This window comes from Xiphias gladius, chromosome 17, assembly GCF_016859285.1.
Source record: "Xiphias gladius isolate SHS-SW01 ecotype Sanya breed wild chromosome 17, ASM1685928v1, whole genome shotgun sequence".
Lineage (NCBI taxonomy): Eukaryota > Metazoa > Chordata > Actinopteri > Istiophoriformes > Xiphiidae > Xiphias > Xiphias gladius.
Window position 1 is genome coordinate 19,775,257 of NC_053416.1, and position 15,062 is coordinate 19,790,318.

General features: G+C 40.4%; 1 protein-coding gene across 1 annotated transcript in view; it reads right to left on the reverse strand.

Moving 5' to 3' along the window:
- Positions 1–15,062, reverse strand: part of LOC120802467 (roundabout homolog 2-like) — a 76,223-nt gene that overhangs the window by 11,366 nt on the left and 49,795 nt on the right. Inside the window, exons 10-18 of the mRNA XM_040150324.1 lie at positions 13,271–13,476; positions 11,548–11,629; positions 11,257–11,422; positions 10,730–10,896; positions 10,523–10,644; positions 8,510–8,741; positions 1,789–1,913; positions 1,513–1,684; positions 152–328 (exon numbers count right to left, since the gene is read on the reverse strand). Of these exons, the coding sequence (XP_040006258.1) occupies positions 152–328; positions 1,513–1,684; positions 1,789–1,913; positions 8,510–8,741; positions 10,523–10,644; positions 10,730–10,896; positions 11,257–11,422; positions 11,548–11,629; positions 13,271–13,476 (1,449 nt within the window). The remainder of the gene's footprint in view (positions 1–151; positions 329–1,512; positions 1,685–1,788; positions 1,914–8,509; positions 8,742–10,522; positions 10,645–10,729; positions 10,897–11,256; positions 11,423–11,547; positions 11,630–13,270; positions 13,477–15,062) is intronic.

Here is a 15,062-nt window from a genome sequence, read left to right on the forward strand (position 1 = left end):
CATCTTTGCTGAATATATTTCCTTTGTTCTGCATTTTAGCCAGCTCAAATGGAGTCACATCTGTGATGACATCAGCTTCATTGGAGAGAGACGGACCTACTGTGCTTTGAGATTCCGTGTTGATGCAGAACCATGTAAATTGATTTTTTACCTGCATAGTTGCTGAGTCCCTTCCTCTTTTTTCTCCTCCAGTAAAGCCAGGCACTGAAGCCCATGAGGACAATCCAGCAGGCCCCTCCCAAACCGGCAATGAAGGCTGGCTGCTTCACTACGTCTGAGATGCTATTGTTGCCCTCTGATCCCGTCATTACATCTCTCAGTTCTTCCCCTGGGGGCACCGCACACAAATATACACCCACACACACAGGAAAGAAACAAATGAATTGTTAAATGTCAATTTAACTACATGTGGATGAACAAACGATTGTATTACAGTAATCGCTGTGCATAAAAATAATTTTGGGTAAAAATGAAATAAGAAATGCATGACTCAAAGGCTACCAATAAATAAATAAAAGAAATAAAGAAATATGAAGGGGACAATGTGAATGAAAACAAACCAATTAACAAAACATCATATTAGTATTTATGTAATTGTATGTACCGAATTATTTGGTTAAAATTATTATTATTTTTTTTTCTTGTTATATCCCAGCTACTACGTTAAGGAAAAAAGATATTTTCAATAGAAGCAAAAGATCAATTTTCAGGTAAAAATATATCTTTAAAAAGAAAATCAAGACAGCATGGAATACTGTATATCAAACATCAGACCCCATGGACCACAGGAACAGCCAAAAGATGAGACTGTGAATAAATGAAAAAACATAACATGCAGGCCAACTGTGGTAAAAGAAAAAAAAAAAAAAAAAATGGCATCAGTGCATCCAATATGTCGGCAGAGTTAATCAATTCAGCAGTGCACTTATCAACTTGAGCTGCAAGACACGAGATTGACAGAGCAGCTCTGACAGAGTTTGATTTTCTGTTGCGGCTACTGTGCTGTGAAATTAGATTCACAGTCTCCAGCAGGAAACTCCCCCCATCATTAAGCTTCAGTCCACATGCCCATGTTTCCCTTTCTCTGCGCGTTAAGGGTGTTATTATATATCCGTCAAAAGTCACAGATGAAGAGCATCTGGCCTGGGCTCCCATATTGATTCTGGGTTTATATACTCCAGGCATCCTTTAGCTATTTGATAAGATGTGATAGGCTGATAAGCTCCTACAAAAACACTGTCTACTTTGTTAGCACCAGCTGCCCACATATTGAGGAGGATTATTGATATGGCTAACAGTAGTTGGTACTGTGTTACCAGACTCTACACTTAATGAACTGCTATTGATTTCTCAGTGGACGTCTGCGTTGTAAAGTGCAATCTTCTTTCTTCAAGTGCGATAAATTGATAAATCATTTTTCCAGACCCCAAATCTGTGATGGAGACCCAGGTCCCCCATTATGAGGTCATTTCATTTGACTCCAGGTTTGGTGTGTGTGTGTAAGTGGATTACCCAAGATGATGAGCTGGGGTTTGCTCTTGACCCCCACCCCTGCGCTGGTGCCTGCAGCCACCTCCACACGGTACTGCACTCCAGTCTGCAGACCCCCGACAACCACTGAACGGATGGTTGCATCCACAGACTTATTGACATGAAACCGCGTTTCGTTGGCCAAACACCAGATCTGACAAAGACAGACATGCCAGACAGAATTCATTGGAAGGTGATACAGTACATAGTAAAATATTCAGTTTGGTATAGTGTATCAGGCGCAGAGTTTGATTCTACCTTGTACTCCTGGATGATGCCGTTCTGTTGGTCGGAGGGAGGTGGGTCCCATGACACACTGATGGATGTGCTGTTATGGCTCCCTACGGTCAACACTGTCACTTGCTGCGGAGGCGCACTGGGTGCTGAGGGGTGAAGGTGTGAAAATATTAAGGAAACAAAGGAAATACATAAGAGAAAAAGAATACAATGATTTAACAGAGAAGGGTGCGCCTCCTGATTTTTTTATGTCAAAGAAGGATTTGTCTCACCCACTACCTCAATTCATATTCATACAGCCAGCCATACAACAAAGTATTTTCTAAGCCACTGTGGCAGATGGCTACCAGAGCACTCCATCTCAATTTCATATCTTAATGGCAATGGTATTTTTGAATAACTGGGATGCTCTGGAACTGGAAAAACTGCACGATTCTTCCATTATACTGAATTTAAGATATCATTATATTGCTGGTATCCTAAATTATACACACCAAGCATTTGAGGTCCAAATTGTACTTTACTAATTGCTCAAACGATAACCATTCCAAGCAGACAGCAAGTTCAGATATGGGTGGAATTTCCTTTGCCAAGTAGAAATGGCTAGTAGCTAACATCACTTCCATAATGGATAACCACAATTGAAACCTCATGAAAATGCTTCCAAAGTAGCTGTATTCAATTTTGAATATCTTGATGATATGAAAATGGTCAATCTCCATGTCCTATAATGAGGGTATTGAGATGGTTTGTCGACAGAAATGTGGTGCTATGCCTCACGGTGCCAGATTCAAATTCCCTCTAATGGGTCATTTTTAAAATGTACCAAACTGGCCTGATCACTTGCATGGACAGATCAGAGATTTAAAGAGACAGGGAGCAGGAGGCAAACACCATATCTATGCAGCTGAGCAGATCATCATCTCTCGCTGAATGGACTATACAACCGCTTTGGGCGCATAGTTTATCGTTATTCCCATTAAAACTATCATTATGTTCTGACTAAGTGAATGAAATAACTACTCTGAATCCAATTAAGGAGCTGCAAAATTATAATGCTATCTGCTGGATCCATGCAAGCAAGGCAATGAATACCAGCAGAATGAAGAAAAGCCAGAGCAGGTGGGACATGATGGTTGTCGTGTTTGCCACCTGGCCAGAGAGTAACACAGATACTGTGACTTAAATTCTCAGGGTGGACTTGGTTCTGAAAATGGCTGGTGAGAAATGCAATAAACATGTGCACAGTGTCTCATAGAGGCAACAGCAAGCCATGTACATAGTGCATGTGTGGATATGATGTAATGAAGCCAGGCCATATTATAAGTATAATAAAGAGCGTCTGTGCCAGTCCTGAGACTGACCTCTGCCAGTTTTTTTTACATCTGGATAGCTCTCAACTTCTGGCTCAGTTAACTCATATAGAAATATATTTTTTGAGTTGGAAAGATGAAACAAATCCCCCCGAATGATTTAACTTGTGCTACAAAGAGAGGCTCTAAGCAGATACCGCATGTCGCCACAATATTTGACAGCCTGGCACTACAAAGGAATTAGATCAGCCATAGGAGATGCAGTTTATTTTTATTACATTTTAAAAAACTGACTCAACCTAGTTTGAGTGTATCTATATTCAGCCATTTGGACTTTATCGACTTTCTGAAGCAATTACTGTTGAACCAAGTCTCACTGATTTACTGTCACAATATAAAGATCATTTTAATGTTCAGAAAGTGAAACGAGTTATTTAATGACAGGCCAGCCCAATACAAAACTAAAGAAAATATCTATACTAATGATATATTCATGCCAAATTCCATCTGGCATAGATACAAATAACCTCAACTCAATAACTAAAACAAAAATTAACCAATATAAATGTAGGTACAATGTAGTAGAAGGAAGCCAACCTTGATAAATCATTCGCAGAGCCTATTAAAAATTCATAGAAAACTAAGGTTTTGTTTACAGTATTTCGTCCTCTGGCTCAAAATTAACTCATTAATTAAATATATTGAGGGAAAAACAAACAAACAATCAAACAAAAGATCTTTTAGAGCAAAACTTCAGCCGATTTGTTTTTTGTTTATTATCTGCAACATCCAGATGTTGGACTTTTGCAATAGCACATGAATGCAGAATAATAGCTATGGTTTGAAATTAAAAAATGTTCAGTTGTGGAAATTGCACATCTGGACTGTCACCACAATTCTTGGGCTTGGGCCAGAAGATATCTATCTACTAGTTTTTTTAAATATGAAAACCTGATGAAAAAGACAGCAAGAGTACAACATAATTTCAGTAAGCTACTGGCAGATCTCATATTAATTTGTGGTTATGCTGCATTTAAGTGATATATTTCAAATGTTCAAATGTTTTGTCAAACACCGCTGTGTTACATTCTGAATACTGCTCTCTGCGGCAAACAGTTCCAGCAAAAAAGAAGTAAACATGCAGGACTTTTGCATCCAAATTAACTCTTCCTACGCTTGCTGCTTCATATAATTCCCATATGCCAGCAGTAAGCATAGAATAGCAGCAGCTGTTACATCGTGTTTTGTGGAAAATTAATAGAATGAATAATAATAAAATAAGAGGGCAGCAAACTGGGAGAGGAGAGCTACAGACATCTTGTACTGTGATAACAGTGACCGCTAAAATATGTGGTAATATATACATATATATATATATATATATAAACATAAATATATAAACATCATTGCAGTGGTGCTGTTTCAGCAAACTGATGAAACTTGTCCAGTCAGTCAAAGGCTTACATTAGGAGAAGACAGAAAGCAGTAAGTGCAGTTCTGCAATTTCCGTATTTATGAAGAACAATCCCTGAGGATGAGTAATGGCCACAATACCAGTAATGGCTCAGGATAGCCTTACAACAAATGGTCACAACAGCAGAAAAGGTCAGAGAGTATGTTCTTAATAATGTGGCTAATACTGATATTAAAAATGATAAAAGCAGCCGACAGAGAGTAATTTAAAGCAATTAATGATCCAAATGTCTGAGGGAACTTTTCAGTTTTTACTAACGGCTAAGCAATTAAACAAAAGGCACTTAAGCTGCCTAATGTCCTGATATACAGGATATAAAGAGGTGAAACATAACCTGTTATGCAAATGGTTGCATCAATTTAGCTATTTAATTCATGAATTAGCAAACATTTCTATGTCAACATACCTGTCCCATATAACACATGTGTAATGTAAAATAAAGCCGATCTAGTAAGATCAGGGATGCTCTATTCCTCACAGGATGGCCTTGTCTTTTATGATCACCGATCCCCTGCCTTGGTCTCATAATAACTGTATATCCTCCATAATAACTCTACATCCTCATTTTAACAGCTATACCTGCCTGGGACTTATGCACACAGTAGCATTTCCTTTGCTTTCCCGTCAGCATTTCCACCACGGAAAGCCTGGGCATCCTATGGTTGACAGTGATGGCAGTGACTGCACAGAGCCTACAGCCTCTGGCCACATTGCTCTCACAGAAAACTCACGAAGGGTTACAGGGATCATTAATCTTGATACACAATTTTCCCCTGTATACGGTGGGAGGCATCAGCTGTTTTGACCTCTGAGACCCTTGAGATGCCCTCTGCTGGGGTTTCTCAAAAGCAGTGGCACATTCCCAGTCTAGCTTTGATGGATAATGAGTGTTTTTCTCATAATTCTACAGAGTAGCACATTTCCAGACTCTTAAGTATCAGTAGATCAAGCCCGTTTTTTCCTGTCCCATGATGCCTTGTTTCCAGGACCCCAAGTAACTAGAGCATGTGCCCGAGTCTGCAAACACCTCCAATGATCCCGTGGGGCCATTTTAATTGGACTCCAGTGAGACGAGTTTCTTTTTGTCCTCCAACTGCATCCCCTGTTCACCCTTCCCTTCCATATTCTTTTATTGGGAGGAAAATGCAGCACTGTGATCCTCTCATCATCAGACAGAGATGCTGTAGTTTAAAGTTTTCTTTTACAGTCATGGCCTCATCTTGATTTGCTCGCAGTAAAAGCCATGTTCCAAAACGTCAGACTGATTTAGCATCTGAATGCAGTAACACCAAGTGGTCCCCGTGCCCATCTAGCAGGCACAACACAACATTTGTCCATTAAGCATGGAAGTTAATTGTGGACCTTGGGAACTGTACAGTAGTTTGACAAAAAAAATCCATCTCAAGGGCCACTGATTTGATCTTATCACATGGACTACATTAGTAGATGGAGATGAAGTTGGATCTGTTGCCATGAATGCTCAGTAGCTGTTAAGATGTCATCCGTAGCACTTTGAACACTTCTAGGACTAAGCTTGTAAGGACTTCCATAAAAAGTAGTAAGTGGACCTTGAGTTTGGATTATTTAACTACTTTCTGTTAGTTCAAGTATGAACTATCATGATTGATTTATTAGCCAATACAGATGAGAAGTCCTAAGAATTCTATGGATGAAATTATAACAGCTAGGAAGCTGCCATGTCAACAGATCCACGTCAATGATGATGATAAGCAAAATCTATCTGCTTGTAGAGACCCTGGGGTTGAAAGCTCGAGACAAAGCTAGTGATTGGACTTTGGTTTGGGATTGTTTTTGTGAAAGCCTTTATTAAGTTTACCTTAGATGTTTATTCAACCATGGTCACTCTTGTTTTTTTTCCACTATTTATTTAAAGGCTTTTAGTAGACTTGAGCTCCATTTTTTTATTCAATGTTTGTTTAAAGGTCCAATATTGTAGAAAGTGAGTTTTCCATGTCGTTTTTTATTATAAAGCAGGTCTGGGTGCTATAAAAATATAGCGTCAATCTACGGAGAAATGCACACAGCCCGTATTCAGAAACTGTGCCTTAAAACAAGCCGTCAGGACTTCCGTAACTTTGTGATTTCATAATGAAACAGTCATGACCCTCAGCCTTGCACCCTGTATGGACCACGCAGACCCACTATCCAAACTTGCAGGATATGGTTTCTCTGAGTATTTACCTGAAATCTGCCATATATTTATTTGTCCGTTTACTTTTTGACTGATTTTTTATTAAAGACTCTCTTTAGTGTTTTGTCAGCCTCTCCACCAATCTTTTCAGCTTTTAATATTTTAATGCTTGTCTTCTATCGATTGTTTGAAAACTTTGATCTTGCTGTTATAAATTTCCTGTTTTATCAGTCGTGTTTTATCATGAGTTACACTTAGAATGAAAAACAGCTATTATTATGGCTGTGTGCGTGGACAGCAAACTTGCTTTCTCACAGTTAAGGGATGATATCCACTGCTTTGGGTCAGAGGGATACGTAGCTTGATGGCTTTGTCTCTGGAGCTGCTGCCCAGGCAAAGCATATTTCATATATGCAGTCTTCCACTCTTGCTTACCCAGCTGCCCGATTACCCACCTCCCCGATGTCCCTGATGGTCTTAGATTCTGCGGCCATGCATGCTCCCCTGGCTGGCTTTTGACAAACACTGGCACTGTACTGGTTCGCCTGGAGGGTCTGAAAGCCGAGGAGAGTGAGCTGGAGGCAAGGGCAGCGGGTTTCACAATTCCTGGATTGGATCTGCCAGATGATCCAGGAGTTTGCACCGGAACCAGGCCAAAGGCTCTGGGTTATAGCTCCAGACCAAATCCAGCCGGAGCATTTTAGTCTGAATTTGACCGTCTGTTCAGCTCATTTCAGTGCTGACTGACCATCGCCATTTACATTTACAATGGAGTTTTACCAAACTAAAGTAGTAGGCTACAATCTTCTACCTGTAGTTCACCTGGCAATGCGTCACTCAGAAAACAGTCAGCCAATCAGAAGGATTGCTATCGAAACTTCAATAAAACACTGGAGGAGTGTAAAATATGGGACCTTTAATTATTGACAAATGGGCACCATTAAAGGTACGCCGAATTAACTGTAAGCAGTTCCTGTTTGCAATGAACCCATGGATTTACAAAGAACTGTCACTGTATTACTTAGATACTAAGGAAAACTTAAAAACATGAAGATTTTTCAGGCAAGTTCTGAAGTTATAAGGAGCATCTTTTTCTATCTATTTTCTTTTTTATGCAGATTTATGGATATTTTTTTCATAACTGACATTGGACAGAATGATATCCTCGGAAAGAGTAGTGCATGTTGAATGTAAAAATATGTGTATCATGTATGTGTGTTAAATATGAGTCTGAGCACGCAAATTGTGTTGGTGACAGGGGGTTAAGGCTACAGGTAACTGATCAAATTATACTGAAAGTTGTCAATTTTACAGATAAAGTATGCCACAAATAATGGCATGTTACCTCAATTTGTGCTGCATTTGTGTGCATTAGCAAAGGGGGGTCATATCACAGATGTCTGGTTGATGTATGACAGAGACATGGCAGCAGGGTTCCACAGAGGGGCAGAGAGAGTTGAGCTTGTGTCAAAGGAGACTGTCTGCCCTCCCTCTCTGCCCACCAACCCAGAGAGGCCGGGGCTTGTCACAGACCCCCCACTGCGCTGTCTGGGAGACCTGTTTTCACACACAGGGGACATGGCGCTGCAGCAGTATGCGTGTGTGGGTGGGTGTACTTGAAATGCCATTATCCATTAAAATCTAGCCATGAAGCCATTACCAGCAGCAGCTTAATATAAAAGTAGGAAGAATCATTTACACAAGAGCGTGTCCTCATGCATAAGTAACTAAATCTTACATTTCTTACAACACAAAGTTGGCAGATAAATTGATTTTGGTCAGAACTGTGAATTTGTCGCTTACCTTCTTCCATGGTGCGTGCTGTCATGGATTCACTGTCTGCACCCTGGAACTCATTGAAGTATGGCCGCACTTTAATCTCATAGACAATGCCTTTCTTCAGACCAGAGAGAGTTATGTCCCTCTCTGAGGCAACCTTCAAGTCCTGTATCTGCCATGGCCCTGGGGAGGGCAGCCCTGACGTTTGTCGATAAAGAACACGGTAGCCTTGAATAAACTGGGATGGATTCTCCACCTGAGAGGAGAGGAGAAGGAGAGAGAGAGGGATGAAGACATTCTGTATGGTAATGATGTGGGAGGTGTCATACATTTGCGTGTAAACTGCTTTGGAGCTGTGGATCAGCATTCAGTTTTTGCTTTCTGTCAGTGACAATGTATGCTTAGTTCATCCTACAGTTTAATTAGCAGCACAGAAGCAAGAAACCATATGAAGAGAGTTGTAGGGTATTTGCTAAAGCTGAACAGCACCCCTGAGTCAGAGACCTTCAGCACAGTCTAAACTCAGAATACTGGATCAGAGTAGTCTGAATCTTTTCCCTTTTATTTATTTATTTCATTTTGCTGGTACATTTCAAGAGAAGGGTAAAATATGTAATAGATACAACTCATAACAATGGCTTGTTAACAGGGACAGAAGCAAGAAAAAGCTTTTACAAGTGATATAAACCAGCTTTTTATCATCAGACCAGTCCCAGTATATTAGGATGGATCTCTTTTCTTTTCTCTCTCTCTCTCTCTCTCTCTTATAAACAGGGGGAGTAGCTCCACCCACATTTTTGTTCCCCTGTGTTCCTTGAAATATAATCTATGGTTGAGACCATGAATCAAAATAAATTTCTCTCCACCGTGTTCTCTTTCCTATTGTCTTGAAAGAACAGTTAATCGAGACCTGCAGTATATCTACTGCAGACTTTGCCTGCCATTCAATAATGCAAAATCTTGCAATCATGTTCTATTCTCTAAAATCATAACTGTCTTTCCATTATCATACATAACAAGTTTAATTTTGCACATACATTAGGAATGCCATGGACATTCTTCAGTATGATTAAGTTGCTGAAACACATGTAACAACAAATATATGTCTTACAAATATAATGCAGAGTTACATCATTACTTGAAATGTATAGATAGGTCTCTTGCAAGAATCCTGTTTTTTAGTACAGTTATTAGATAGAAATATATGTCATGTCCATTAAATCTTAAAATGGGAGGAATCTGCATTATTGCATTTGGAAATGTCTGATAAGAATCTCTCAGAAAAGCATACTCAACAGTCCCCAAAAAGCGAATAGTGTTTGAGAAGTAGTGTGTAGGTACTGAGTATATGGGCCAGGACTTGGTTTGAGTTTGATATGATGTCTGGAATGAGGATAATGGTTACAACTTGGCATCTACGGTTACAACTTGTTGACCATCTCTGATTGTGTCACCCTACATTTAGCAGGTAACTGATTGTCAAATTAAAATTTACTGAAACAGAAATCCACCACAGAAACTTTGTGCTTTGTGCATTGGATAATGAATGAGTGTTCTTCCCACAACTGGCGCCATGTCAAATGACATCTATAGACACATCCAGATCAACCACAAATGCAGGTGTCATACTGACAAGCATGAAATAGCAGACTAGTGTGAAACCACCCTAGGTGTGTCATTAACCTACAGTGTTAGACAGAAATAACGTTTCCATAATAAAGGGCTGACTCCAAACTGACTCCAGAAGTGACACATGTAGCACCTAATGGTGATTTATTTGTCCTGAATAAAAGCATTAGTCTTGATTCCTGCATCACCTCAAACGATTCTAAATGGAGCACCAGCTGTTCAGACTATGAATGTGTAGCCATCTCATAATGTTTACTCTGTGTGTGTGCCAAATAATCCAAAACACAGTGACATGCTAAGTATAAACTTCGCAAACAAGCTTAGACAAGATTTGTTTTGCTGCTCTGAAGGTAATAGCACCACAGCTACTGAACCACTATAAATTTTTCAAATGTTACGAGTACTCACAGTCCATGTGACCTGCACTGAAGTGGAGCTGAGAACCACGGGGTTATGCATGCTGACCACCACATCCCCCAACTCCTTCTGCACGCGACGATGGTCCACTCCCTGTGCTGTGGGACTAATATCTGGGAGAAAGAACAAAGGGCATTTAGAGTGGAATAGTGATGCTTATCACTTAGAGTCCATTATAGTACATACTTGTTTTTGTACCTTGTGTACGGACAGGCTCAGACATGGGGCTGGGGTCCCCGAGCCCTTGAGCATTGACTGCCCTGACGACAAACAGGTAGACAGTATTGGGTCGTAGGTCCTTGACTGTGTACTCGGTGGTCTTCACGTGGTCTGCCACTGTCTGCCAGCTGTTACTTACTGACTGACTGTTGAAAGAATAAATCTAATCAGTTGGGAAGAATCTTTTCATTACTATAGAAGAAACAATTGATTGGGAGCAACACTGTTGGGCTGTGCTCCTAATGACTGGAAGCATCACTGGGACTGGGAGAATCCTTTTTTGCTTAAAGTGAACTTTTATTTTCCAAATAATTAGTAATTAAAATTAAATAACAGAATATTTTCCACTCAAATCATTGTAAAACTGTAAGAGATAACCCATCCAGAATATTCTGCTTGAAACTGTCCTGGCTTGCTTGAATGCCCACAGAAACACCCACATCTGTTACTGCCATGAAAGTTCGGGGTCACTAAACGTAGCTTGAGGCCATAGGTCACAGACATACCCAAAGGCCTCAATGACATAGGAGGACACTGGGGAGCCCGCCTCTGGCCCCGGTTCCCATGACAACGAGATACTGCTCTTGGTAACATCGGTGACCTCTGGCTTGGAGGGCGGCCCCGGGAGGGCCGTTGCATTGTGAGACATGAAGTCTACAAGGTCAGTGGAGTCTGTCAAAGGAAGAAATGTAGAGAGACAAAATGAATACCTGCAAAGGCAAAGGATACTGAGATATTTTGTGCCTCATATAACACTGTCTTAATTTTTCATATGAATTATTTCTATTGAAGCAGACCTCGGACATCCAAGAAGGCACTCCACGATGTTTCTCCGCTGGAGCTGGTGGCTACACAGGTGTACAACCCGGAGTCAGACAGCTACGGAAGACGGATTGTGACATTATGATTAATGTTCAAACAAACTGTTATTTAGTTTGCGGTGGGACAACTTTAATAACTGAAACGGCTAAAAACCAAACTGTGATCTCCACTGTAAAACTGTTAAATTGAAGAGGTGATGCCCCTCTATGAAACTGGCCCATAAAGATTTTCACTGCTCATCCAAATAATACCATTAATTTAGATTTCAGGCTGTGCTCTATTGCTGCGATTGACTGAATCTAATAGCCTTTGTAACTCTGATCCCTGATGGTTTCTACAAGCTCTTACGTCATTCCGGGCTTTTGAAGGAGGTTCGCAGCTACTGGTACAGTAAAAATGCATTAACCTCCACTGGCCTGCATTTGGCTTAAGAAAAGCCGGAGAGTGGATGAGAGGAAATTTTAACACCAGCCAATGAAAAAAAGAGCCCAGTAAGAGCTTACATTAATTTTCTTAATTGATTTCTTCAAATAATAGTCACCCCCCAATTCCCAGAGCCATCAACATTATCATCATCAGTGCTGATGCAGGAAATAAGAGATATAACCATCTATTTCATATTGGCAGTGCCTTAGGAGTCACTGACAACTACGCTATCTCTCAAGAGAGAGAGTGACACCAAGAGAGCACTTTGACACTGTGACAGGCCACTGCATATTGCAGTTCCTCTATTACATTAACCCCTTTGGACTCCGTTTACTGGTCCCTATCCTTGAGTCCTTGAGTCTAACTGCTGCCTCAGAGATTCAGGCTAAATAGCAGCGTTTAACGACTTATAAAAATCAATACTCACTATTCATCTTTTAAAAGCAACCTGACTGCACTTGTCCATTTGAATTACGTTCAGCTGACAGCAGCTGGCAGATGAGAGAATTTCACTTTCCTCTTTTGCGTGCAATAGGAGGATGTGATGTACAAACACACAAGACTAGTTTTTGTGTTTATGTCTATGTGTGTACAGTAAATGTGGTTCCCTTTTACAGCTGTTTTTATTGACTGTGCAGTGAAAGGTAGGTAATCAAAATAATGCAACACAGACATAGAATCAGAAGTCCTTCCAACTGAAGAAGAAAATGACATGGTGCTTTTTCTGTATAACCTATAGGTTAGCAGAATGTGAAACGTGCATAGTATGATTATTTGTCAAAGATTAATTTCCCTTAGCAGGTTGCTTGTTATCATGTAGTTCGACCCAGAATCAGTTAGCTAAAGAATTATTCTGGTTTATTCAGTATTGGTTGGTATTATTTTCATGCTTTTGGCCATCATTGCCCCTGGTAATAAAAAGACTGTCCTCACCAACTACCACTCTAGTTAATTGCTGAGATCTGACAAGCTGCTTGTTAAACAAAAATATCTAATGAGGCAATGCACATGAGTTAGAAGACCATAAACATGCAAGCTTGTTTACAACCCGGTTGTTCTTCTGACTGTAATGGTGCCATGTTCCCAGATCTCAGCAGTTACTTTGGTAAGTACAATGTTATCATACCTACTACAAAAGAAGAGCCAAATTTTAATAAGCTGGAATTATCCTTTAATGGTATGCCATTGTGACGCCTAATGCTACATGTACAATGCAGCATGCTAACTCCTATGTATTGTATATCCAACTCTCTGTAATCCACTGTAACCCACCCTGGTGCTCTGAATCTGAAGGCTTCCATGGTCAAGCAGGGAAAACCGCGGGTCCTTTCCAAGCAGACTGGCCCCATTCTTTCGCCAGGAGACCGTAGGCTCTGGCTCCCCAGACGCCTGACACCTGAGAAGGGTCACACTTCCCAACGCCTGCGTTTGGTTGGATGGGCCCTGTCGGATGATGGGAGGTGGGCGGTCCTTCAGGGCTAAGGATAATAATCAAGAAACGGGTGTTATTATTTCAATACATTCGTAGCAGTGTAATTTTGATGTCACGGTCTTGGCATAAAAAAAGAGAAAAAAAAAACATGACCTTATCACAAGGTGTTAATTTGAGATTGCAGTAATTGCATTAGTGATTGCAGGCCCAATATGTTAGGGTTCAATCTGATTGATTCGTTGTGAGAGGAAGTGACTGCTTTGTGAGCCTTTTCCACAGTAGGGCAGTGTGCTCATGGCACTGCATCACACCTTTGAGCTTTAATTACTAAGTGAGGATTAATGATGCTTCACCCATGGTGCTAATTACCATACCTTCTTTATAAAACCTCTCAACGCATTCATGCCTGTCCTCTCTCTTACTACTCTGACTCAGGGCTGCACTTCCTCCCTCTTGGCATGCCCCCCCTATACACAAAACTAAACTGTGAATTAGCATGCCAAGCAGAACAACAATACATCTCCTTTAAAGCTTTTTAAAGCATGTTATATCATCCAGAAAACAGCCTCTGCACTCAGCAACAGTAATTTCTCAAGTGCTGAATCTCTCTGGGCCTTGAAACTACCCCCCGCTTCCAATTTCCTCATTGCTGCTCTCCACTGTTATCAGGTCTGTCTCTATTCGCACAAATGTTTACAGCAGGTTCCCCCTGCCTTATCTTTCATCACACCTCCTTTAGCACAATGAGGAACACAGCAACTCCGGCAGAATAGGAGACAAATCAAGTACAAATAGGTGCAGCAAAGAGTACAGTAAGGAGAACAAAATCTGATATGCCTTTTTTATATAGACATATTTGTTTGCATTTATGTGGCAAAATAAACATCGACATTGTGTTGTTAACAAGGATCTATTGGGATTTTACTGATATGCGACTTTGTTATGAAGATGAAATAAATGCTCTCTTTTTTTTTCAGTTGGACACAAGATTAGTCTCTATGCTGGCTATAGATAGACAGTCTGGCATAGCATTTTCAGGAAAACATTACATCTACTTTACAGCAAGCTATCATTATCCCAAGTGATTAGGGAGCAAACATCAACATTATATTGCTGTTCCTGATTTAGCTGTAGTCCAATAAGAATTGCAGTCATAGTCTCCAGCTTTAGTGACCAAGGTAATAATAAAATGTTGCTTTTTCGGGGTTTTTCATCATTTATCATGACCAATGGCTACTCAGGCTGCAAAATAAACAGAATTATTTTAAAGTAAATTTGCAGGTAAAGGGATGATGGGAGACTCAGATACCAGCTGTATGCCTGCTACTGAGTGTATGTTTACTATTAAATCATTTATTAGATGATTTAACATATTCAGTTTCTACAAATACCACTACAACGCTGCTCAAAGCTAGAGTTGAAAGGTAACTCACAAGGTTCTGGTTTGTACTCTTTGATCAAGCATCGGAGCAGTAGCCATCATTAGCCTCCAGGCAACCTCAGTGTCTGTAGGAATCAGTCAGACAGGTTCAAGTTTACCCAAAATCTATCTGATATCAAATTCCCACCCCCTGTAGGCTTGAAATATGGCTTTGAAAAATGTGTATCTTAGCCCTGTTTGGAGAGCAGCCA